The sequence below is a fragment of the Gekko japonicus genome, unplaced genomic scaffold, assembly GCF_001447785.1.
Source record: "Gekko japonicus isolate JY-2015 unplaced genomic scaffold, Gekko_japonicus_V1.1 scaffold242, whole genome shotgun sequence".
Lineage (NCBI taxonomy): Eukaryota > Metazoa > Chordata > Lepidosauria > Squamata > Gekkonidae > Gekko > Gekko japonicus.
The window spans coordinates 1,387,982-1,414,400 of NW_015159717.1; the positions used below are offsets into that span (position 1 = coordinate 1,387,982).

The window sequence follows — 26,419 nt, forward strand, 5'->3', positions numbered from 1 at the left end:
CCCAGCAGGAACTCATTAGCATAATAGGCCACATCCAACAGCAGGAACTCATTAGCATATTGGGCCACACCCCTCACAACACAGCTCATTAGCACATTAGGCCGCACCCACGTGTTACCAGAAGTCTGGTCATCCAGCCACACCCACCTTTTGCTTGTTATTCTGTTTACCTTGTTTGTTGTCAAAACCCAGGGCCTTTTTTTGTAGCAGGAACTCCTTTGCATGTTAGGCCACACACCCCTAATGTAGCCAATCCTAATGAGTTTCTGCTGTTGGGTGTGGCCTATTATGCTAATGAGTTCCTGCTGGGCGTGGCCAACTTAGGAGCCAGCCGGAACTCCGTTCCTGTGCGTTCCTGTCCAAAAATAGCCCTGGCCATATGTATGCAAGTGCTGTCAAGTCACAACCAACTGATGGCAACCCCAGTAAGGGTCTTGCAAAGCAAGTGAGAAGCAGAGATGGTTTGCCATTGCCTTCCTCTGCAAAGTGTTCCTTGGCAGTCTCCCATACAAGCACCAACCCTACTCAGCCTCTGAGGTCTGACTAGATTGGACTATACCATGCTGCCTTCCCTCCCATAAAGACTGGAAACAACTATTGATTTCTAGTGAGCAGCAGAGGCTGCACAATTGCTTGTATCTTTGCCTCTCTTCAGTGTCACTTCTTCATTCTGTTATTTTGGAGCATGCGAATCTTCTGTTCTTCAGAGAAAAATACTTTGTGTACTAATTATTCCTCTACAAGTTTATGCTGCATGCATTATTTCTATGGCCTCTCTATTAAAAATGGTATTTCCTGACTTCTCAGTTTTTAAAAATTAAAGCTCTGACAAATATATCTAGTAAATTTATTTCTTAAATTTAATTAAGAATTAAATAAATTCCCTCTTAAGCCTGAAAGGGAAATGAAAAAGATTTTAATGATTACTTAATTATTCTTAAGGCAGTTTAAAGAATATTCTTGCAACAAGATTCAAGTTAACTTTGATAGTGTTAGAGTGTACATTAATTTCTATTTACCCCAGAAGGAAAGCTGTATTCTTTTAAGTAAAAATATTTTAAAAGTAAAACACGAGCCTAAAATAAGCCAATGTTCTCTAGAGTTCTCAGAAGGTGTAGATTTATTTACTATAGTTAAATCATAATTAGTTCTCAAGGGATAGTGTTTCTTTTAAACTGCTTTATTGCCACCATACGGGTTTTCCAAATAATCAAAAACTGCTGCTATTGCTGTACTTCTAGTATGAATGTGAATTTGTTGTAAGTAGAAACAAATGTTTGAAATTGCTGGTTGTCACTTAAGATAATACCATACTCCGATAAGAACAAGTACTTCAGAAAGAAATGTAGAAATGCAGATATATATCTCAAATAAATCTTGATTTCTTGAATATCACTGTAGGTTTGATATTTCATTTGAATGTTTTTCAGTCAGTTCTCCTATTTGAATTTTCTCCTGTATTTTTAGCTATACCTGGACCATTGCTAACATTGTAGGAAATCTCTCCAGTATTTTTATGAAAACCACACACTGTTCTAACAGGCATGTTCTCTTTTAAATAATTTGAAGGTTGATGTTCAAGGTGCCCCAGGAAACAGGTCTGATAGCAGTTGCAGTTCAGCAAACTCAAGGGAAAGGTAAGTTAGTACAATTCCAGTGTTAATGGAGAGAAAAGTATTTGATTAAATGTAAACTGTACAAGTTCATTTCTTCCTATCTGTTGTAATTTTGAGTAATAATAGTAAAAGAATTATAGGTCACTAGTTTAAAACCATCCTGCATTGTTAGTGAGACTTTTTCTAACCATTGTCTTTTTATGCATTGAATGTGCCTTTGTTTCTCACATGTTTCAGGAAGCCTAAATATCCTTCTTCTAGAAAGCACTTACATTGTAGGGCTATTGCATTTCCCCCAGAATTCAAACAAAAAATGTAAATTCCACCATCACTACCCCTTTCTGGTAGGATTAAGATTAGCCCTGGTGGATCAGACAGTGGAATATCTAGTCCACTATCTTGTTTCATGCAGTGGCCAATCAGTTGCCCTGGAGGTCCAATAAACAGGGCATAGAGGCCAAGGTCTTCCTCTGATGTTGCTTCCTAGCATTGGTCCTTGGAGGTTTACTGTGAAAGCAAGATTTTCCAATAGAGAAAAAGTAACAGCTTAACAGATGCTTCACTACCTGCCCAGATTTTTTCAAGCCTTGCATCACCCTAACAATGCCACTCTGCACCTTTTAGGGTGCCTGAGGATACCCATGCCAACAAAAACAAAGTTGTATTATTTTAGCATCCGAGTGACTATCTTTCCTAAAATGAATCACCCTAGTCTTAATAACAACATAAGAGAAGCCAATATCCAGCACTCTCACGCAGTGGTCAAAAATACCAGGTGCCATCAGGAGATCCACCAGTGGGGCCAGGACAGTAGAAGCCCTCCCACTGTTGCCCCCCCCCCCAAGCACCAAGAATACAATGCATCACTTGCCCCAGGCTGAGAGTTCCTATCTATAACTTGTGGCTAATAGCCACTGATCGATCTCTGCTCCCTCTTGAACATAAGAACATAAGAACATAAGAGATGCCAATGTTGGATCAGGCCAAAGGCCCATCCAGTCCAACACTCTGTATCCCACAGTGGCCAGAAATACCAGTGCCATCAGGAGGTCCACCAGTGGGGCCAGGACATTAGAAGCCCTCCCACTGTTGACCCCCCCCAAGCACCAAGATGACAGAGCATCACTTGCCCCAGAGTCCCTATCTATACCTTGTGGCTAATAGCCACTGATGGACCTCTGCTCCATATGCTTATCTAATTCCCTCTTGAAGCCGTCCATGCTTGTAGCCGCCACCACTTCCTGTGGCAGTGAATTCCAAGTGTTAATCACTCTTTGGGTGAAGAAGTACTTCCTCTTATCCGTTCTAACCCGACCGCTCAGCAATTTCATGGAGTGCCCACGAGTTCTTGTATTGTGAGAAAGGGAGAAAAGTACCTCTTTCTCTACCTGCTCTTTCCCATGCATAATCTTATAAACCTCAATCATGTCACCCCTCAGTCGTCGTTTCTCCAAGCTAAAGAGCCCTAAGCGCCTTAACCGTTCCTCATAGGGAAAGTGTTCCAACCCTTTTATCATTCGAGTTGCTCTTTTCTGCACTTTTTCCAAAGCTATAATATCCTTTTTAAGGTGTGGTGACCAGAATTGCACACAGTATTCCAGATGAGGTCGCACCATTGATTTATATAGCGGCATTATGATATTGGCTGATCTGTTTACAATACCCTTCCTAATAATCCCCAGCATAGCATTGGCCTTCTTTATTGCAGTCACACACTGTCTCGACATTTTCAGTGAGTTATCTACTACAACTCCAAGATCTCTCTCTTGATCTGTCTCTGCCAGTTCAGACCCCATCAACGTGTATTTATAGTTAGGATTTTTGGCTCCAATGTGCATCACCTTGCACTTGGCCACATTGAACCCCATTTGCCATGTTGACGCCCACTCGCCCAACTTTGACAGATCCCTTTGGAGTGCCTCACAATCCTCACTGGTTTTCACCACCCTGAACAACTTCGTATCATCCGCAAATTTAGCCACTTCACTGCTTACTCCCAACTCCAAATCATTAATGAACAAGTTAAAAAGCAGTGGACCAAGTACTGATCCCTGTGGTACCCCACTGCTTACACCCCTCCACTGGGAGAACTGCCCATTTATACTCACTCTCTGTTTTCTATTAATTAGCCAGTTTTTGATCCATAAAAGGACTTGTCCTTTTATCCCATGATTTTTGAGCTTGCTTAGGAGCCTTTGATGAGGAACTTTATCAAAAGCTTTCTGGAAGTCAAGGTAAACAATATCTATTGGATCCCCCTTGTCCACATGTTTGTTCACCCCCTCAAAGAACATTAACAGGTTAGTGAGACAAGATCTTCCCTTACAGAACCCATGTTGAGTCTGCCTCAATAGGTTTTGTTCATCTATGTGCCTACTAATTCTTTCCTTAATAATGGTTTCCACCAATTTACCCGGTATCGACGTCAGACTGACTGGCCTGTAATTTCCCGGATCTCCTCTGGAACCCTTTTTAAAGATGGGAGTGACATTAGCTACCTTCCAGTCCTCAGGAATGGAGGCTGATTTTAAGGAGAGATTACATATTTTTGTCAGGAGATCCACAAGTTCACAATTGAGTTCTTTCAGAACTCTTGGATGTATGCCATCTGGGCCTGGTGATTTATCAGTTTTTAAGTTGTTTATCAGTTTTAGGACCTCCTCTCTCGTCACCTCAATCTGACTCAGGTCTTTCAACACCCCTCCCGAACTCAGCGGCTCTGGAGTGGGCAAGCACCTCTCATCTTCCACAGTGAAGACGGAGGCAAAAAATGCATTTAGCTTCTCAGCCATTTCCCTATCATCCTTCAGTACTCCTTTTACCCCTTGGTCATCCAAGGGCCCCACTGCCTCCCTGGCTGGTTTCCTGTTTCTAATGTATTTGAAGAAAGTTTTATTGTTGGTCTTTACATTTTTTGCTATATGCTCCTCATATTCCCTTTTTGCATGCCTGACCACAGACTTGCATTTTATTTGCCATAGCCTGTGTTCTGTTTTATCAGCCTCACTGTGACTAGCTTTCCACCGCTTAAAGGAATCCTTTTTACCTTTTACAGCTTCCATTACTTTGTTTGTTAACCATGTAGGCTTTTTCTTATACCTGTTTGTGCCTTTCCTAACCTGCGGAATATATTTTATTTGAGCTTCTAGAATTGTAGTTTTAAACAGTTTCCAAGCTTCCCCAATGGTTTTGACCCTTTCTACTTTTCCCTTCAGTTTCCTCCCCACATGTCCCCTCATATCAGAAAAATTACCCCTTTTAAAGTTAAAAGTGGTTGTGTGAGTCTTTTTGGCCAATTCCCTATTTGTACAAATGTTGAACTCAACAACATTATGATCACTGTTCCCAAGCGGTGCAATCACTTTTACATCTCTCACCAGGTCTTGAGTGTTACTTAGGACCAAATCAAGGATCGCCTCTCCCCTGGTAGGTTCCATGACCATCTGCTCCATAGCACAGTCATTTAGAGTGTCTAGAAACTCAATCTCTTTCTCTCGACTAGAACACATATTGACCCAATCAATGTGTGGGTAGTTAAAATCACCTATTACGACACAGTGTTTTTGTCTAGCTGCTATCTTTAATTCATTCATCATTTTATAATCCTCCTCTATCTTTTGATCCGGTGGGCGATAACAAACTCCCAGTGTTAAGTTTCCTTTTGGCCCCCCTATTTCAACCCACAGAACTTCAAGAAGCGAATCCAATTCTCTTAGCCTCTCGATCTTTCTGGACTTTATACCCTCTCTGACATACAGAGCCACCCCACCTCCAACCCTTCCCCCCCTATCCTTCCGATATAATATATAACCGGGAATCACCGTATCCCACTGATTTTCCTCATCCCACCAAGTTTCTGAAATACCCACAATGTCTATTTTTCCCTCTGACACCAAGCACTCCAACTCCCCGATTTTACCTCGGACACTTCGAGCATTTGTATAGAAACAGCTGTAATTTCCCATACTGGTTAAGCCTGCCACCTTCCTCTTGCAATCTCGAGACCTTGTCAGGCAGTCCATGTCACTAGCCATGGTCTCAGTGGACAATTTCAATCCACCTCCCTGTAGAAAAGCAACAGGTACCCCCTCATCTCTCTGAGATGAGCCAACCCGAACCAGAGACTTTTCATCTCCTGTCGGCTTTCCCCCAATATTCAGTTTAAAAACTGCTCTGCCACCTTTTTGATTTTAAGCGCCAGCAGCCTGGTTCCTTCTCGGGACAAGTGGAGACCGTCTCGCCTGTACAGCTCCCTCTTGTTCCAAAAAGAATCCCAGTGCCTAACAAACCTGAACCCTTCCCCTCTACACCATCGTCTCATCCACGCATTGAGACTCCTGATCTGTGCCTGTCTCTCCGGCCCTGCGCGTGGAACAGGTAGCACTTCTGAGAAGGCTACCTTGGAGGTCCTGGCCTTGAGTTTCCTGCCCAGCAGCCTAAATTTCTCCTCCAGGACCTCACGACTGCATTTCCCCACATCGTTGGTGCCGACATGCACCACGACCACTGGCTCCTCCCCAGCACTATCTACCAGCCTATCTAAAACACGCGTAATGTCCGCTACCTTTGCACCAGGCAGGCAAGTCACCATACGGTCAGTACGCGGGTTCGCCACCCAGCTGTCTACCTGCCTAAGGATCGAATCACCCACTACCAAGAGCCCCCCTCCCACCCTGCCCAGGGATGGTTCCTTGGTGCAAAAGGATAACCGCTCACCAGCTGGGGAAGAGGTCCCTTCTGAGGGCACATTCCCCTTATCCTCAGCACGGTGCCCTGTTTCCCCTAGACCCTCATGCTCCCTGACAGCAGCGGGGCTGCCAGATCCAGAGTGGGACGTAGCTAACAAGTCCCCGAGAGTCTTTTCTGTGCGCCTAGCTGACTGTCTCTGCTTCTCCAGGTCAGCCACCTTGGCCTCAAGGGAGCACACACGTTCCCTGAGAACCAGGAGCTCCTTGCACCGAGCACACACCCAAGACTTCTGCCCAGTGGGCAGATAGTCATACATGTGACACTCTGTGCAAAACACTGGATAGCCCCCAACCCCCTGCTGGCATTCTGGCTTCATAATTCTTTTAAAATAAGTAAATGTAATCCCCCTTTTAAATCCCTTTGTATTTATGTGTTTTTTTCTTGTCAAAGTCAAATTACTTTATGGGGAAAACAAGGAGCCTAGGGTTTTCACTTTCTGCCTCTTCTTGGGCGTCTCACAGAGCCCCTAGTCCAAGAGTCCCTGGGCTAAGAGCCACGGGCAAAGAGCCCTTTAGCTCGCCCTTCGGCTCGTGCCAGAGGCTCGTGCCTCTGGCAAGGTGCTTCCTTAAATAGAGGCCTCCCCCAGCAGAGTGCTGGCAGCAGCTATTCAAATGCACCCAGGCACTCAATCACATGCAAAACAATGCCCCTTCCTTTTCCTCTCAATTGCAGTCAATCACAGTCAAACAATGCCCTTTCCTCTCTCAAGCAGCCAGGAATCTGCAAAAACTCCAAGCGCTTCCACACACTCCCAGACCAGTTCTCCCACCAAAATCCTCAGCTGGATCCTCTCCGCTGAAAGCAAATAAAAAACCACTCACCCCTCTGGCTCCTGCTCCTGCTCCTGCTCAGAGCTCAGCTGGGTTCTTGAAGCCATCCATGCTTGAATAGCCTGCATGCCACTGACAAGAAGAAGAAGAGGAGGAGGAGAATGGATTTATACCCCACCCTTCACGACCCAAAGGAGTCTCAGAGCAGCTTACAAACTCCTTTCCCTTCCCCTCCCCACAACAGACACCCTGCAAGGTAGGTGGGGCTGAGAGAGTTCTGAGAGAAACTGCTCTTTTTCAAGAACAGCTCTGACAGAACTATGGCTTGCCCAAGGTCATCCAGCAGCTGCATGTGGAGGAGTGGGGAAACAAACCCAGGTCTCCCAGATTAGAGTCCATGCACTTAACCACTACACCAAACTGGCTCAAAAGACCCAGACCATGCGCTTAACTGACCGTCAGATTCTCGCCATTTTACAACGCCATTTTACACTTTATGTACTGTTTTTAGACTTAACTTATTAAGAAGTTGTTTTATTTATTATAATCGGTTGTGAGCAGCCCTGAGCCTGCTGTGGCGGGGAGGGTGGGATAAAAGTTAAATAAATAAATAAATAAAACATAGCCACTACACTGCTCACGCAGAGTTTCAGATCGTTTCTATAGAAACTAAATAGCAGCAGTCCCAATAGCAATCCTTGTGGAACCACGCTGCTCCACTGCAAGAACTGTTCACTTATTCCTACTCTCAGCTTCCTTTTGCTTAAACAGATTTCAACCCTGTCCTTTTATCGCTTGACAGCTACGTTTGTTCAGAAGTCTTTGGTGAGGTATCTTGTCAACTTTATCTGTATGCTTGTTAATCTTCTCTAAGAACTACAAAAGGCTGGTGAGGCAGGACTTCCTTTTCCATAAATAGTGCCTGAAATTCCCTATTTAGTGTTAATTAGGAAATACCTGAAACAAAACAGGGAATTTCAGTCATTGTTTTGGATCAGAAATGTTCACATGCACACCCCTAATAGGTATTACACCAGATAGGTTGTCTAGTGAGGTTTAAACAATTAAATTTCTGATAACAGAAGTTGATATGGTACTGTTTCTGAGGACAGAAACTAATATGATTTTTTAAAAAAATTCTGGGGAACTCCTTTAGAAACATTTCTTCTATTGTTGTCAAATAATTCAGTGAAATAGATCTTCGGGTTGCCAGGTCCCCCCAGCCACCGGTGCAGGATGGGGTGGGCAGGGTTGCCAGACCCAGTTTGGGAAACTCCTGGACATTTGGGGATGGAGCCTGAGGAGGACAGGATCTCAGTGGAGTACAATGCCATAGAGTCTACCTTCCAAAGCATCCATTTTTTTGCAGGGGAACTGATCTCTGTAGTCTGCAGATGAGGTATAATTCCAGGAGATCCCCAGGTCCCACCTGGAAGCTGGCATCCCTAAACAGATGTTGGATCACATGGATGCATGCCACTAACGGTGATCATCTCCTCTAGTGTAAGGAGCTGTCTATGGAGGAAAGTGCCACCATTAGTGGAACATTAGTGGGATCTTTCTGTCAGCGTTGTCGGAAGCTCTAGTAAATACACAAACCAGGTTGGCTGGTGCTGACTATACACAGTGGTTTTATTTACAGAGATATTTACACACATTCCTGCGCTGCACTTGTAGACTCCAAATCACCAGGTAGTCCAGCAAAGTGCTCCGCATACAAATCCATTCACCAGAGTGAATAACTGCTTACAGACTGTACACAATATATACAATACAGCACCAATCAGAGTCCATTGCTGACTCATGGTGACATCACTTAGGCTGATGCAACCTAGATGCAATCCTGTACCTGGTGACATGTCACATGACATCTCAACTGTCATCCCAGATCAGGATGATCTACACCATTTACCATTACCAGGCTGTCATCTTGTCCCCATACAGAACAGTATGCCGTCACTTTCTGTATGACAAAATGTAATTTATGAGTAAATTATTTTGAATATTTGCTCCTTTTGTCTAAGGTCGTGGTGGAAATACGTGGCTGAGTCCTGTGGGAGCTGCCTTATCAACTCTACATATCACCATTCCATTATCTTCTGAACTGGGACGAAGGATTCCTTTTATTCAGCATCTAGTTTCTCTAGCAGTTGTGGAGTCTGTTAGATCAATACCTGGATACCAGGTATTTTTTTAATTTCCATTCTGTTATTTTCCTTTCTCTTCAGCTAAAGGACTGGCATATGCAATTGCTAGGTCAGACTTCACCTAATTCCATGTATTCTGCCCTCAGGTTTATATTTATTTGTTCATATGTAATATTGAGCGTATCATAATGAACAAAATGCATATTTAGTAGATTAAAACTGACAATTCGTGGAATCATAGAATCACAGAGTTGGAAGGTACCTCTGAGGTCATCTAGTCCTGAAGTCATCTAGTCCAACCCCTTGCACAATGCAGGAAATACACAAATACCTCCCCCTCCACACCACCAGTGAACACTGTTCCACACCCAGAAGATGACAAAAAACCTCCAGGATCTCCAGCCAAACTGGTCTGGAGAAAAATTGCTTCCTGACCCCAAAGTGGCGATCAGCATTTCCCTGAGCGTGTAAGAAAGGACCACAAAAACTAACCACTGAGGCAACCCTTCCTGCCCTCCCTCTCATGATCTGCCTAAGTTCACACCATCAGCATTGCTGTCAGATGGCCATCTAGCCTCTGTTTGAAAATCTCCAAAGAAGGAGAGCTTACCACTTCCCAAGGAGGAGGAGGAGATTGGATTTATACCCCACCCTTCACTCGGAGTCTCAGAGTGGCTTACAAATTCCTTTCCCTTCCCCTCCCCACAACAGACACCCTGTGAGGTAGGCGGGACTGAGAGAGCTCTTTCAAGAACTGCTCTTTCAAGGACAGCTCTTGTAAGAACTATGGCAGCTGCGAGTGGAGGAGTGGGGAATCAAACCAGTTCTCCAAGATTAGAGTCCACAGTCTTCACCACTACACCTGTTCCACTGAGGAACCGCTCTAACTGTCAGGAAGTTCTTCCTAATGTTTAGCTGAAAACTCTTCTAATTTAATTTCAAAGTGTTGGTTCTGGTCTGACCTTCTGGGGCAACAGAAAACAACTCCATACCATCCTCTATATGACAGCCCTTCAAGTACTTGAAAATGGTTATCATATCACCTCTCAGTCATCTCCTCTCCAGGCTAAACATACCCAGCTCCTTCAACCTTTCCTCATAGGACTTGGTCTCCAGATCCCTTACTATCTTCATTGCCCTCCTCTGGACACGTTCCAGCTTGTCTATATCCTTCTTAAACTGTGGTGACCAAAGCTGAACACAATACTCTAGGTGAGATCTAGCCAAAGCAGAGTAAAACGATACCATCACTTCACATGATCTGGACACTATACTTCTTTTGATACATCCCAAAATCGCATTTGCCTTTTTAGCTACCACATCACACTGCTGACTCATGTTCAGTGTATGGTCTACTAAGACCCCTAGATCCTTTTCGCACATAAGACTGCCAAGACAAGTCTCCTCCATCCTATAATTATGCATTAAATTTTTCCTACCTAAATGCAGAACTTTACATGTATCCCCAATGAAATTCATTTTATTTGTTTTAGCCCAGTTTTCCAGCCTGTCAAGAACATCCTGTATCCTGACTCTGTCTTCTACCATATTTGCTACCCCTCCCAATTTAGTATCATCTGCAAATTTAATAAGCATTCCCTCTATTCCTTCATCCAGATTATATATAAAGATGTTGAACAAACCAGCTCCCAGGACAGATCCTTGAGGCACTCTACTTGTCACTCCTCTCCAAGAGGATGAGGAACCATTAACAAGTGCTCTTTAGATTTTTTGTTGAAGCAATTTTAGCGGCCACTTCATCCTTTTTAACATTTTTGCATCCCTTGTTTAATGTTGAAAAGATTTTCGCCCCAGCTGTGAAGCAAGAGGCTAACCATATTCTCTCAGGAGGGAATCAAGTGTCCTGTCATCACTGCTCAAATTACAAACCAATCTTCCTTAACACCTCATTAATTTCCTTTGAATATAACCAATTCTGAATATTGGCTAACTGTAAGACATTGGAATTTTACAGGACTAGTTAACAAAAACATATGTTTCCTATATTATACAAAATCAATGCCTTGCACGTATTTACATATGAATTTCATTTAAGGTGATATCCAGTAGCCTTTCCTTTAGGAGTTGTCTTTTATTAACACTTCCTAACTTCAGGATTTCATAACTTGGCTCTAAAAATGCTGCATGGTGGAATTTAAAGTAACATTTTAATTCACTGTAGTTTGGAACACTAACTATGTAATGTAGGAAATTCTAAAAATAACATTTTGAAATATCCACAAAAATCACCTCTTATACAAAAGTAATCCCATTGACATCAGTTGTCCTAATGAGTAGTGTTTTTTGCCTCCTTTCCTGCTATATTAATTTAGCCTTTTAGACAAAATATAATATGTGGTTTTAATCATAAGTCGCCTTGAGCAGGACTTTGAAGAGGTAGCATAGAAATATCATAAATAGTAGGTTGCTTGAACCAAATGTCGTGGGTCAGCCAGGCACAGTTTACCCTAAACAGGCAGAGGACTCTTCAGAAGAGGAATGGGCATGTGAAGAAGGTCCAACTTCAATGTTTCAGAAGCAAAAATATCTTTAAAGACCATGTGACAATGAAGATACAATTCATATGGCAGAACAGGAGACCAAGAATAAAACTTAAAGATACATAAAAGAAAGAGCTGGACTGGTAGCAACACAGAAGAAGACCAGAAATACTCCTAAAATAAGCAACAATAGACATTAAACTTAAAAATCTCAATGATTTAAAAACTAAAATATCTGAAATAAAGTATAAAGAACTGGACTGACATTAACAATGAAGAAGATGTGATAAGATAAGAAATACGAAGTGTTGAAAGGACGGGATAGACTGAACAAAAATTTTGAAAATATATAGTTAAGATTTTAAAAATGATTTGGAGAATATATCAAGTAAAATATATAGATTTATAGCCAATCTAGAAGATGATAAGAATTCTTTATTTTTAACTATTCGCAAAAGATATACATAAGAATATAAAATGAAATTTAGAAGATAAATATAGTGTATGAGGTCCTTGAATAGCCAATCTAATGATGTATGGAAATCCCCCAATGTATATGTATGTTTGTTTGTAATTGTTTGTCTATATAAAAAAATAAAAAATATGGTGGGGGGAAGAGTACAGCATAGGATGTCATCACCTCTGTGACCATCCTGCAGGGGAAAGAGGAGCTCAGCATCAGCTCCAATGACTGGCTGACCCTCTCCCAAATGGTGCATGTCCTGAAGTCATTCCGGGCCACCTTGGATGTGCTCTGCACCCATACAGCCAGCCTGGAGCAAGTCATCCCCCTGATTAGAGGACTGGACTGGATGCTGGCCTCCACACTGCAGCTGGGCCCTGAGGGCATGGCTGATCTCAACGTGGGTCAGGGCCTTGGCAGAGAGGTTGCAGGTGGGCATCACCACCAGGTTGCATCCTCTCTGCAAGGAACAGGAGTCCAGACTGTGTGTGCAACCCACAGATAAAAGGCAGCATCACTCCCTGTAATGCAGAGTTCAGGGACTAGAAATGTGAGTTCTGCAGAGAGGTCTGGAGATTTCAGGCCAGCAAACATAGCCAGAGGAAACAGCTGGTGGAAGAAGCTGGGGAGGAGGAGGAGGAGGAGGAGGAGGGTGCACACCCCTCTTAGAGCCAGGTGAAGCAGAAGTTACAGTACTGGTTGTCGGTGGTTAAGTGGGAGATCAGGAGCAGTGCGGGGGGGCAGGCATGCTATGGCGGAGGATTCTGCCGAGGTTATGGTCAGGGAGTACCTCGCTGAATCCAATGAGAATGCCAGCTTCGATTCCCTGGACTATTGGTTGCATGGAGCTGTTATCTGGCCTGACCTCTCTTGCATGAACATGAATCTTCTCTCATATCCTCCCACCAGTACCCAGAGTGAGCGGATGTTCTTCCACCTGCGAGACATCCTCAGTCCCCACTGTTCCCATCTGGACATGGCCAGGGTGGATGAGTTTTCCTTTCTTAAAATCAATCTTCCCCTGCTGGGCCACCCTGCTTTGGACTGGCAGACTAAGATCCAGGCCTCCCAGTGTTGTTCCTCTCCCCCGTGTGTCCCCTTGCCCCATTCCTCCTCCTCTCTGTGTGATCCAGCATGTGGCTCACGGGTTGCACCCTTGGTGCTTGGGTGGGAGGATGACCGCCTCTGATGGGTGGGGTTGGGCTTGCCCCACAGCCAACCCAAACAGCATCTATTTCATAAGCTTACACTTATGTCATGAACCAACATAAGAAAACACCTACATCATGAACCAAACAACATCTGCCTCATAGCACAACACCTCCCTCATGGAATGACATTCACCTCTTCAAACATTTGCCTGTACAAATATGCCCCTGTTTGACTACCCCTTTCCATTGCATTTGTACAATTCACAATCACAACAGATGATCTCTCTGTACAATGTGTTCCACTAATGGTCAAAAACCATCCAGAATTTTCATGTAGGGGTGGGCTGAGACCAGGGAATGTGAGTGTTTGGGCCTGAAGGGGTGTCTGGCTGGGATGTCTTGCTGGGGTGCCCACGAAGCTGCCGTGGCATCATTGTGGGAAGCCACCATCAAAACTCTGGGGATGCCTGGTCTGCTTTTCTGATGTCTCTGCTTATCAGCTGAGTAGAAGTATTCACCGCAATGAATAGATGTTCTCCAGACCCGAGTGCAGAGTCAAAAAACCACCCCCATTGGTGGGTGTCCTCTGCACCTGTCTGTTTCCACCCTAGCTAGTGGGTGCCTCAACTAAGTACCCACATCCTTTACACTCTCCCAGTTGCTGCAGGGGTACTTTGAGGAGTCCCCTTCCAAAGTCTGGGGATTCCTGCCTTAACATTGGTCTTCCAGAGACTGGCTGCTGCATGTTTCAGCCCTTGGTTGGTGTGCTCTGAACCCAGGTGCAGAGTCGAATAATATACCCCTGCCCATGGGTGTGCTCTGCACCTGTATCTTTCCACCGTAGCTAGTGGGTGCCTTGGCTGAGTACCCACATCCATTATACACTCCCTGCTGTCATGGGGTTACTTTAGGGAGCCCCTGTCGAAAGTCTGGGGGTGCCTGCCTTTACATGGTATTTTTCGGATAGTAGCTGCATGTGTTGGCCATGGGAGGGGGGGCAGTGAGCAGATGGATGCACTCTGGACCCAGGTGCAGAGTCAGATAATACATCCTCGTCAGGACATCTTTGACTTGTACCACAAAAGAGAGGGAATAAATCTGAAATACTACCATTAATAGAGATTCTGGTGAATTTTCCTTCAAGATTAAAACAGTCCAGAACTTCAAGTAATTGTGTCCTACTCTATCAAAAGCCTTTTCAGCATCTAGAAAGATCAACATGACTTCCTCTTCAATATTATTAGCTTTATGAATTACATTAAAGATTCATTTAATATTAGGTTTCATCCTCCTGCTTTCAAGAAAATCTTGCTGATCAGAATCTGTATATGAAGATACGATTCTGTTTAACCTTTTTAGTAATTACTGAAGGCTAGATATTAAGATCATTATTAAGCAAAGAAAATGTAATCTAAATCAGTGTGATTCTTCCCTGGTTTGGGTATCACAATTACTTTGGTTTCTTTCCCAAGAAGTCGGGCTCTTTTGTGAATTTGTGATCTCATTAATCACTGTGATTAAAGGATGTTTAATTGTATCTGTAAATGTCTTATAAAATTCTGCAATAAATACATCAGGGCTGGGGGCTTTATTAGTTTTAAGACTGTACTGAAGTAACAACTTCAGTAATAAAAGGAGCTTCCAGCAATTCAATATCTGTAAAACTAATTATTAATATTGTTAAGAAATTTATGAACTGAAACATTAGATTCTCCTGAAGTATGTAACTCCTCATAGTACTACTTGAATGTAGCTGACATCCTTTGTTGTAACAAATATATTGCTATTTACTGCAGTGAAGTAACCAAATTCTTGTTTCTCTCCTTCAAGAAAAGCCTATCTAATAACTTTGATGGTTTGTCACTAAATTCATAATGCCTCTGTCTGATATTATTCATCAAACATTCAAATGTATAGGACCATTTTAATTCTGAGTGCTCAAGTTCATCCAACATTTCTTAAGTTGTTACCTCTACCAGCTTTGAATCAAGAAGCTGATTAGCTGACTTTAGTTTCTGGGGAAAATTAGTCAAATGACAGGCCTCAGCAAGTGGTGGGGTAATAGCGGAGATCTTGCTACCAGTGTTTATGGGGATTTTTCTCTTTACGAGAGCTCTTAATAACCAGTCCAAGGGTAAAAGAGAGAATGTTTTATTACAGGATATGTAGGGAATGTAACACACGGTAAAAGGCAGGACTTGTCATTGTCAAGGAAGGACTTAGGGATATTTAGGGAATGTAACACACGGTAAAAGGCAGGACTTGTCATTGTCAAGGAGATGCAGGAAGGAAAGATGAGAGATTGATGGGATTAGCATTTGAGATTGAAAGAAGTTACCCTGGGGCAAGGCAGGTTCATTTTCCAGAGTGTGCAGATGTCGGCAGGGTAGGTGGGTAGTCACAGCTGTCAAATCAATATCTCATGTGCTAGGTCATGTCCTAGGCATGATTATGGCCCGCCAATCCTGGCTTCCATCTTTGTGTCCACTTATGTCAAGTTGCCTGGTACAGGGACCCTGGGGTACCCCAATGAGGTCCATTGATGGTGGAAACTTGATGGTCAGTGTACTTACAGAGTTCTCATAGCCTAAATCTCAAGTGTCAGTGACTTGAATTTAATCTATAAATCTCTTTTCTTGAGCTACCGCTATTATTATTTCTATATCATTTTTTATCCTACACTTTTTCCATGGATACCAAAGCGGCATACATGGTTCACCTCCCCTCTGCCCATTTTATCCTTACAATGATCCCATGATGAAGTAGATTTAAGAATACAGGACTAGCCAAAGGACACCCTTGCGAGTTTCAAAACCTCACCGTGTGAAGATTTCAAGTATGATCTCCTCAGTCCTACTCTGTCCAGTGCATAATGATGTCTGACAAATGGCATGGCCCTCACTGGAAAACCACAAATGTTCATTTCTACTTTTGACTTGCAGAATTGTATACCCTCTTTCTAGAAATACCACTATCAGGTTCTCATTATATTATCTGCATTTAACATACATTAATTGTGTTGGACTAGTGTTCAGAAGTTTCATTAGTGCCTTCAATATGAAGTGGTACTTTTGGCTCTGCTTAATATTTTATTTGTTTTTATGTTAGAGAGTAGAATTACTTTAACCTTCATTTTTTATTCTAGTAGTTGCTTATCAATCTACATATTCCTATACATATTTAGAACAAGTTATCTTAAAAATATGTTTGTGACATAGATTTACCCTTCTTGGTTTCTTTAAAAAAACAGAACTTTGAGGGACCATGAAGCTGTAAAACTTTCATTAATATCTGTTCTACGTTAGAAATAATGTGAAAACTGAAAGTATTGGGCAAAGACTGAGCCCTGCACCGATGGATACTTTTTAAATGCAATAATATATGACTACCAACAGGCGCATTTGTTTCCCTAGGATATTGATCTGCGGGTAAAGTGGCCGAATGATATCTACTACAGTGATCTTATGAAGCTTGGTGGAGTTTTAATAAATTCCACACTAACAGGAACTACATTCCACATACTTATTGGTAAGAACATAAATTATGTCAAATATTCTTGTCCTTTCTCTGGTTTGAAGCCCCTTTTGGATTTTGTAATTCCAGAGTAGTAATCATATTAGTCTGTTTCAGAAAAAAATAAACATTACTCCAATGGTATCTTAAATACTAACACAATTTATTTCAGCACAAGATTTTGCAAGTCTGAACTTACTTCATTATCTGTATGATGTGCACACTCATTTGGTATCCATGTATATCCAGAGCTACAAACAGAACAGCAGGTGCGGGGGAATTATTACAAAGAGAGACCTGTTGTAAATCCTTCAGGTGTAAATCACTGACCAAAGGATTAGAAGAAATGCAGTTGTGACAAAGAGAGATCAGAAGGCCCAGTTTTTCATGGTATATGTATGTGACATTACATTGCAGTACACAGATAAAACAATCTCCAAGCAAAGGAATAATAAATTCTGTCACAGTGAGTAAGTACCACTCTCACCTGCTGATATACTGGAAAAATATTTTTATTTAGATATTTACATCCTGCTTTTTCCCCAATGGGAACCCAAAGTGGCTTACAATATCTTTTCCCCCTTTTCAATTTTATCCCCACAACAAGAACCCTGTGATGTAGGTTAAGCAAAGAGAAAGTAACTGACCCAAGGTCAACCAACAAACTTCCATGACAGCTTGGAGATTTGAAACTGTGTCTCCTAGTTCCTAGTCCATTACTCTAACTGCTATAACATTCTAGTTGAGTATAGATTCAACTCTAAGCAAGGAAAGTACAGGTTAAAATTTAAATCTGCTTGAGAAAAAAAATACAGTGAACTATGTTGGGTTTGCTAATCTAGTTAACACCTGTAAAAATATGAGGAGTCCCAGGTTTAGCTATGATATTTAGCACCTATATTAAGTCAGAAATGCCATGTTGCTGTCAAGATCTATGGAAGAGGGCTAGTATTGAACATCTTAATGAATTCTAATTTGGCTGTTCACTAATTTGGCTCTTTGGATTCTCGTTGAAGATCTTGTGTGGGAGAATATTGACTTTTAGACTTTTAGTGGGAGAATATTGACTTTTAGACTTTTAGTGGGAGAATACTGACTTTTAGCAACAATTTGCTAATTGATATTGCTGATTCCCCTTCTTTACACTGACTGGTACATTCTCACGATCATTTATATGTTTTTGTTGTTGTTTTGTTCATATGTTATATTTCTTTCAATGCATCTTCATAAGAACTTTCACACAACACTGTTAACCTGTGTGTAGTACTAACGGAGGGTTTTTATGACAACATTGATTAGAATAATTACTTTACCTTTTTTAAGTAAAGTGTGACTAATCCTCCTAAAGTCAATTTATAAATACTGCCAACTCATTAATTCCATATGTAATTGGCCCTTTAATGTATGCAAGTGCTGTCAAGTCACAGTCAACTTATGGCTTCCCCAGCAAAAGGCTTTCAAGGCAGGTGAGAAGCAGAAATGGTTTGCCATTGCCTTCCTCTACAGAGTTTTCCTTGCTGGTCTCCCATCCAAGTACCAACTCTGGTTAGCTGCCAAGATCTGACAAGACTGGGCTATGCCATGCCACCTTCCCTCCCAATAGGCACTTCAGTGATAAATGATTATAGTAATGGTACCAAAAGCTTCCTCTGTAGGGAGCTGAGCCTTGAATACATTTGGCAAATCTGGATCTGCCATCATCTGCCTCGAGAGCAGAAAAACTATATGTTTGGAAAAGGAATGAAATATAAACAAATAATTCAAGATTTGTGTGAAAGCCAAGATTATGACAGTTTTGAGAGCTTTATTCAAACAGTTACTTTTTGCCAACCATATTATTCATTTCTGGAGAGCAGTGTGAGAATGAGGCTTTGAAAAGGATCTTAGGCAAGAGAGCCTAAGAGATCTAAAAGTTGGCTTGATGGTGGAATTGTTTGGTCTTTTCTGTGAATCCAGTTATTTATTAAACATGTTTTAATGAGTTGAAGTAAAACTCATGTGCCAGTGCTCTGTATGAATTCCAGTGGGTGCACAGAGCTAGTATATGCATGAAATACCCCATTAATTTCAGCAACTAGAGCAGACCCACACATGCAGAGCAAAGAATGTGCATGCAGATTTGCTTGTTCCATTGAAATTGTTAGGACAGTTCTTGCAGGTGCAGCATGTGCACCTTAGAGTTTCCATGTCCATAAGAAATAACTGACCTATCTACAGATAGTAATGTTTTTGTCCCGTAATACTTCTTTAGGCAAGTATGCTGCATAAAAATGTCCTTGTGTTAAATGAAGCTGTTCCGCCTCTCCCTAAGAGCAGCCAATGGGAGTTGATGGAATGTTGACGAGGGAGACTGTGGAAAAGAGCCATTAGTTCCAATGAGAATGAGTCTGGCTGAGTGAAGTCGTGAAGAGAAACTTAAAGCTGTCTGAAAAATGGTCAATTTGTAACAAAGGATCCCCCATGCTGGAATAGGGAAATAGTTCAAAAATTCAATTGAAAAGAAACTATAACTTCTACCTGATCTACACCACTGTTATGTTCAAATCAGAAATTATTTATTTATTTATTATATTAGGCTTTTATACCGCCCTCCCTGCAAGTTCACTCCTTGTTTGTTTAATCCTGTGGACTGGTTGTCTCAGGGAAAGACAGACACACACACTAAGATGGCCTATATATACATACTAAGCCTATATATACATATATAGATGACCTATATAAACATACTAGGAAGAATGCCCGTTGTGGAACTGAAGACAACAGGGCGCTAGCCTGGCCACGGGTGCGGGTCACCGTCTCCATCTGGGCCCCCCATCGCGAAGCTGGCCGTCCTGCCCCACATGGTCAAGGCTCTGGCAGGCCAAGGCACCTGGCCTCGCCCCTCCCCCTGGCACCCCCGCCCGCTCGAGACGCCAGCAGGGGAATTCAGCCAGGCTAGCCCCTCTCCCCACAATGGGCGTGAGCCGGGCACAGGGCACCGTCCACTTCCCGCCCCGCCCCCAACTTGGGGAAACAGTCCACATTCCCCCTCGCAGGGTTGAAGCCCCAGCGGGTCAAGGCGCCTGGGTTGGCCGCTCCCGCCAAGACCCCCAGCCGAGCGAGGCCCCAGCAGGGCAAGTGGACCGGGCTCGTACATCACCCTGCAGTGGGCAGCAGCTTGGGTGGGCGGCTGCAGGCCCTTGTCTCCTTCCCCAGCCCCCTCTCCTCTGCCCTCCTGCCGTGCAGTCGAGGTACCAGCAGGCCAAGCCGCCCGGCCTTGTCTGTCCCCCCAGCATTCCCGCCCAATCGAGGTGCTGGCGGAGGAAGCTGGCCAGTGTATAGATTCTGCCCCCCAGGCCAGTTGAGGGATGAGGGAAAGAACTCTACACTGGCTCAATACATTACTCAATCACCCAGAGATGTAGGTTCTCTGGATTTCAAGACAATAGCCACCAGAACCTTTTTCAACTAGGGTCCCTTTCCAGCCCAAGAGCAAGGTTCAGACTCTTAACTGGCCTCTGGGACTTAACACATTAGCAACTCAATCCAGAGCTGCGCAGTTAATCTTACCAAGGTAGCGCAATTGGTCAGCAGTTTAGGCTGCAAGATTTAGCTTGGAATTCAGTTACACATCAAAACAGACACTAGTTATAAACAAGAATAAGGTTTATTCAGTAGAGAACTTAGCACAGACTAATAAGGATTTCAAAATAACAAGCCTAGGCAAGTTTTGCCTTAACTAAACAGTAAGAAGCATATTTACCAACATCAGGGTAGCATCCAAGAGTTCAATATTGTCCATTGGAATAGTCCAGGAACCCCCAAGGGGGTTTGAGGAGGAACATCCCCTCCTTGCCTTCATGTGCTCTAAGGCACAAGGGGATCCTTTGTTCTCCCACAGACCACATGGCAGGACAAGAGCATTTCAGCGACTGCTAAGTTGACGATAGCGGAAGGATGGAAATCACTAACCGCCCTCGATGGCAAAATGGCATGATAAACTATGGCAACAGTTCGTTATGGCCAAAATCGCGGATTCAGTACAAAGAACGCAACAGACAGGCATAGCTACACATATGAGATATGTGAAAACTTGGTCACCGATACTACACTATCTGTCAATGGGAGGAATTCTCCCAAGTAACATGGCATATCACGAGTGGCTACACGTGTGAGACACATGAAGGGACAAGGTGTACTAATAGGACCATACCCCGCACTTAGACTCCGAACAACACTCATATTAAGTATTGTTAGCAACTCACCAAGGGAAACGTACTATCAACTGTTAACCATAAACAGCTATGTTCAATGAATTGTAAAATGTAGCATGTATTATCTAGATATACTCTGTTGTTAATATGCCAATAAAAATTAATTACAAAAAAAAAGAGCATTTCAGGGGTAAGTCCACAAAGCAGCAGAGATAGCAGGAACAGAAGAGAGGGTTCTCTCCATAGGGTTTGACCAGATATAGGGCAATCTCAGTCTCCAAACTAGCCCTGGCCAGGGGCCAATTGGAGTAGACATGGGAGTGTCCAATTGTTGGGTTGCCATGGGGACAACATTTGAATGGTCAGTACTCCTGAAGGCCACACCTGCAGTCATGTGGTCCCCAAATTCCAACCACCCCATGGCGTACGGGTGTTTTTGCCTGTTTGCTAGGCCATCTGTTCTCTGCCAGCATTGAAGTGTGAAGAATGTAGGGTTATATGGCAGGCTATTGAGGCCATATGGCTTCAATAGGAAATCAACACAGCAGGGTATCAGCAAGAGGCATTCCAGGGGAGACATGAAACCTATAGAAATCAATTTTTCTATACAGCCAGGCTTGCCCCTCTCCCCACAATGGGTGTGAGGCCGGGCGCAGGGCGCCATCCACTTCCTGGCCCCTCCCCACCTTGAGGAAGCATTCCACACTCCCCCCCATGGGGTCGAGGCCTCGGCGGGTCAAGGCACCTGGGTCAACCGCTCCCACTGCCACCCCCGGCCGAGCGGGGCAAGCGGACCAAGCTCGTCCCTCTCCCTGCAATGGGCGGCAGCTCGGCCAGCCGGCTGCGGGCCCACGTCTCCTTCCCTGGACCCCTTTCCTCGGCCCTCCCTCCGCGCACTCGAGGCCCCGGCGGGCCAAGGAATCGCCTGGAGACTTCCTAGCATTCAATTCCTTAGTTGGTTTTCCTAACAGGGTCATTAGCATATATATAGATGTACTCTGGCAGGCAATTGAACTGTCTGCCTGCCACTTCCGGAGAGAAACAAAACCCACACGTTTAAAACCCGGGGGGTTGTCTCCACACTCAAAAACAAATCTCTTCTGGAAACCTATGTTTTTCACAGCTGTGTAGATGAACAGGTTTGCCTTCTATAAAAAAGAAGACATTTTTGCAGATAACTGGAGTATTTCATGTTCTGCTTTTGACTAGTGTTTCTTCCTCAGGCTGTGGATTTAATGTGAATAACAGCAATCCTACTATTTGCATCAATGATCTCATTATGGAGCACAATAAAACAAAGAATACACAATTAAAGCCCTTAAGTGCCGACTGCCTGATTGCAAGAAGCGTAACAGTGCTGGAAAGGCTGATCAACACCTTTCAAGAGAAGGGACCTAATGGGGTTCTTCCCCTGTATTATAAATACTGGATACACAGGTCAGGAAATATGTCTGTTTAATATCCTAAGCTATTCTGAATTGCTTCATAGAAACCGAAACCAATCTATCTTTGAAGGATGGCACATCAGGATCTTAAAACTATACTGATTTAACAAGCTTTTAAATGCAACAAGCTAATTTTTAGTATTTATCAATAGTATTTGTTCATGCTTAGGCATGTTTAACATAATCTTATAGTTCAATATGCATGTATTAAAATCTGCCAGAAAGTTTGTTGTTGTTTCTTAAAGCTAAATATCAACCTATCTTATTCGGAAATGCTGAAAGCAGAGTATTTTTAAACTATGAAGTTTTTAAAAAATTCTACTGCAGTCAAAAAAAGTAGGAAACTAGAAGGTCCTAGTAAAACTGATTATCAAGGTAGTCTGTTAAATTAGCTCTACTGTGTGTAACCTACATTGAATATACATGTGGCACTTAACTGGCTGCTATTGGAAAGTAAGATGCTGAATCAGATGGACCATTGGTCTAATCCAGCATCAGTATTCTTACATAAGAATTCTCTCTCATACAAGGTAGATTACTTGAGTTTCATAGAAGATACTAAAGGAACTATCTGATCAGATGTGTAAGATGCTTGTGGCACTGGCCTGTCTGCCCTTGCTTACATTACATGCAAAAATAGTGGTGGGTGATTATTTGTTTCTTGGCAAAATGTTTAAAATACGATTGCTTGGCTGTAAATCTAGATAATCAGAATAATCAGATATCAAGTTTAAAAATGGAGGAGGGTAGATTACAACTACTATGACTAGGGACTTGATAATTTTCAATTTATTGAGTAATTCTTGCATTTCATTTGCAGCGGTAAGCAAGTCCATTTGAAAAATGATGCTGGACCATTAGCCTGGATCGTTGGAATAGATGATTCTGGATTCCTTCAGGTTCAGGAGGAAGGCAAAGATGTGCTGACTGTGCACCCAGATGGCAATTCTTTTGATATGTTGAGAAATCTTATAATTCCAAAACACCAGTAACTTTTGGAGTTGGCAGCAGCAGGTCTCTAAGAAAACTGTTTTATGCTTCCTAGATTAGGGCTTGAACTAGGCTGGAGGTAGTATATCAAACTAAAATTAGCTAAAGCTGAAGAAAAGAAACGTGTACCAAGCAAAAATTGAATTTTTGCATAATTTAATTCTTCTGGATTTCTGTTGGCTTGGGTGAGGGGAGGTTCATTATATTTTTTTCTCCCAACATTCATGGGAAAGAAGAGGAACCTTATGGTCAGCATGAAAACCCTGGCTTCTAATTTTTGGAATGGGTCGCTTAACTGAACTTTGTAACAGGAAATTTTGTTACATTGTTACTGCATACTTTTACACTTGCACTTACCATTAAAACTAATCTATTACTTTTGTTTCTGTGCATACATAGGAGTAATATACTTTGCAATAGAATATTTATAGTATTAAAATGTTAGCTTTGCTTTGCAATGCCTCAGTGAGGTATAGTTCTTATTGTGGATAAATAATATATAATATGCATGCAAAAGAAAGCTTATTTACATTTTTAATTCATTTTAAGGCATGCCACATGGTTATTAATAGGATTCAGTTCCTTTCCCTGTCAAACAACTGATTGAAAGGAGTTTTCCTGTTTTATTAAAAAGGCTCTGCACATGCTATGCTGGAACAGAGCTGAAGCTTCTGCAAGACCGGGGCTGTACATGTTCAAAATTGTTAGAAAACAATATTGTTTTGAGAGTTGGCCCTGACACCTACATTATTCAACAGCCTTTCACTTTCTTGAAAGCAGGCTTTAATTTCACAGTATCATTTTGAAGCCTGGGAATTTCACAAACAGTGGTGCCTACAAACAGAATTTATCTGCAAATAGATTTGAGCTTTTAACCTATCTTAATACTAGTAGAATCTTTTTCTCAAGGCTGCTTTTTACCTTATTCATTTAAACCTCCTTAATACTGCATACTATTTCATTTAGGCAGCATTTTGCTTAATTATATGCAGGTATACAGTTAAGTCCTCTGAATGCTACTGATAATCAAGTGGAATATTCACCTTCCTTCTGTGCTTTGCTAAAATCCCTCACATGTGTATCTGTTCCCAGGCTTTGTTGCTTAAGCCCTCAAAATTCAAGCTTGCAGCCCAATCAGCTAGACAGTAGTCTGAAATCAATTTCTGTATGTCAAGGGGCTGGAGGTAACCTATCCTGTTATTTGCCATTGGTTTGATCAGATTCCTGTAATTTTTAGATAAGAACATACCCCAGATGCACTGATGTCTTATAACCAGAAGTGGAGCTGAAGCTTAAAGTTTACTTCAAAAGAATCACAAAATAGATTGGCTCAAATACGGATCTACAAAGCATTAGAGAAAGTAGACATTGGCCTATAATGGTAGATTAGCATAATCCCCACATTTTGGAGGGCGAAGAGTTTGGTTATAAATTACTGGAGATTAAGCTGCCTTTCCACTGAAAGTGAGAGATTTCAATCTCTGTTACACAGTCTGTCCACTGTCTAAATATTTTCTTGCATAATGCATTATTTAAGCAACAAAACAGTAAACCAAGAGAGCATTCCTCAGCAGGTCTAACTAGAATCTGATTCAGGTTTATTCATGAGGCTTACCCCCAGGAAAATATACTTATGCTTTGGTAGTCTCTGTAAATTGCTTTATCCTTCACTAAGCAGCAACAGAGCATTTATCCATGTTGTCCATATTTATCTGGAGATGCCAGGAAACGAGGAGGTTTGGCAGCTCCTCCTGTAACTGATGAGCAGCATCCTGCAAACGCCCAAGGGAGTAGAGGCCAGGCCTTGGAGGCAAAGAGAATGGTTCTTAAAAGAATTTGGGGATTCCCTACGACATGCATGATTAGCCAGGCTGCTTTAACCAATGGATGGGAAGCAGGCTAAGGAGGACACTGGTGGAGAGAGCAGGGGAAGAGGAGGAGGAACACAATAGCTGAGAACTGGCTCCCCTTTTTGTGCAGAGAGCTGGGCCAACAGAGGGATGGGCAGCAGATACCCAAGAGCCCCACACGTGTTTTGGACTTGCATCTCAATGAAATCTCTCTTATCCTGTTGTCTTCCTCATAGTGTTTAGTTCATGAATTGTATTTTACCTGGTAGCTGCACAATTATTCATAGAGACTGCATTGGGCTAATCTTTGTGTGTATGAAAGAGACAGAGAGTGTCCAGTGTTCAGATTCTCGGCTCAAGTAGCAGAAATTATCCCATCCCCAGCTTTTCTTTGGGGGGCAACATTGGGAGGGCTTCTGGAGTTCTGGTGGACCTCCTGATGGCACCTGGGTTTTGGCCACTGTATGACACCCATGGGGACGGCACTCTCTGGAGGCATGCCCAGAGATTTATGTCTTCACAGGGAGATAAGGGAATTAGTGTGCTGGGTACCGGTAAACATCTGCTGAGCTCTGCTGAGCTCACCATGAGAAGACGGTGGAGTGCAGATAAGAGGTGGGCTGTCTGCAAACCACATTCCTGTTAGTTTAGTTCACTGTATGTAGGGGGAAAGGAAGGAGGGGGGAAGTTTTAATAAAACGCTGCTGGTCCAGGTTGGGTCAGACAGATTCTGCAGAGCTGTGTCTTGTGTCATTCTTGAACCCTCAAGCCTTCAAGTGGCACCCGAACAGGGAGCCTCTCCAGGAAAAGCTCCATCTCACCAACGCCTGGCATAGGCCCCTGAGTGCACTCCTCGGCGTGTTTTCACGACCCCTTCATTGATGAGTATGGGTGGAAGATTAATACTGCCGCAGCAGAAACATTTGAAAGAACTACAGTTCCTAGCCCAGAAGGCCAGCCGGTCTGTGTCTTCTGCGTCCCTTACCCAACAGAATATCCAAAAGCACCAACACCCTTAGAGTATTTACCCT

General features: G+C 42.8%; 1 protein-coding gene across 1 annotated transcript in view; it reads left to right on the plus strand.

Annotated features, from left to right (window-relative positions):
* HLCS (holocarboxylase synthetase) overlaps nt 1-23,920 on the plus strand; it is a 203,602-nt gene extending 179,682 nt beyond the window's left edge. The window contains exons 7-11 of the mRNA XM_015417941.1: nt 1,570-1,637; nt 9,160-9,320; nt 16,811-16,925; nt 22,327-22,540; nt 23,369-23,920. Coding sequence (XP_015273427.1) covers nt 1,570-1,637; nt 9,160-9,320; nt 16,811-16,925; nt 22,327-22,540; nt 23,369-23,540 — 730 coding nt within the window. The 3' untranslated portion in view covers nt 23,541-23,920. The remainder of the gene's footprint in view (nt 1-1,569; nt 1,638-9,159; nt 9,321-16,810; nt 16,926-22,326; nt 22,541-23,368) is intronic.
* The last annotated feature ends 2,499 nt before the right edge of the window (nt 23,921-26,419 follow it).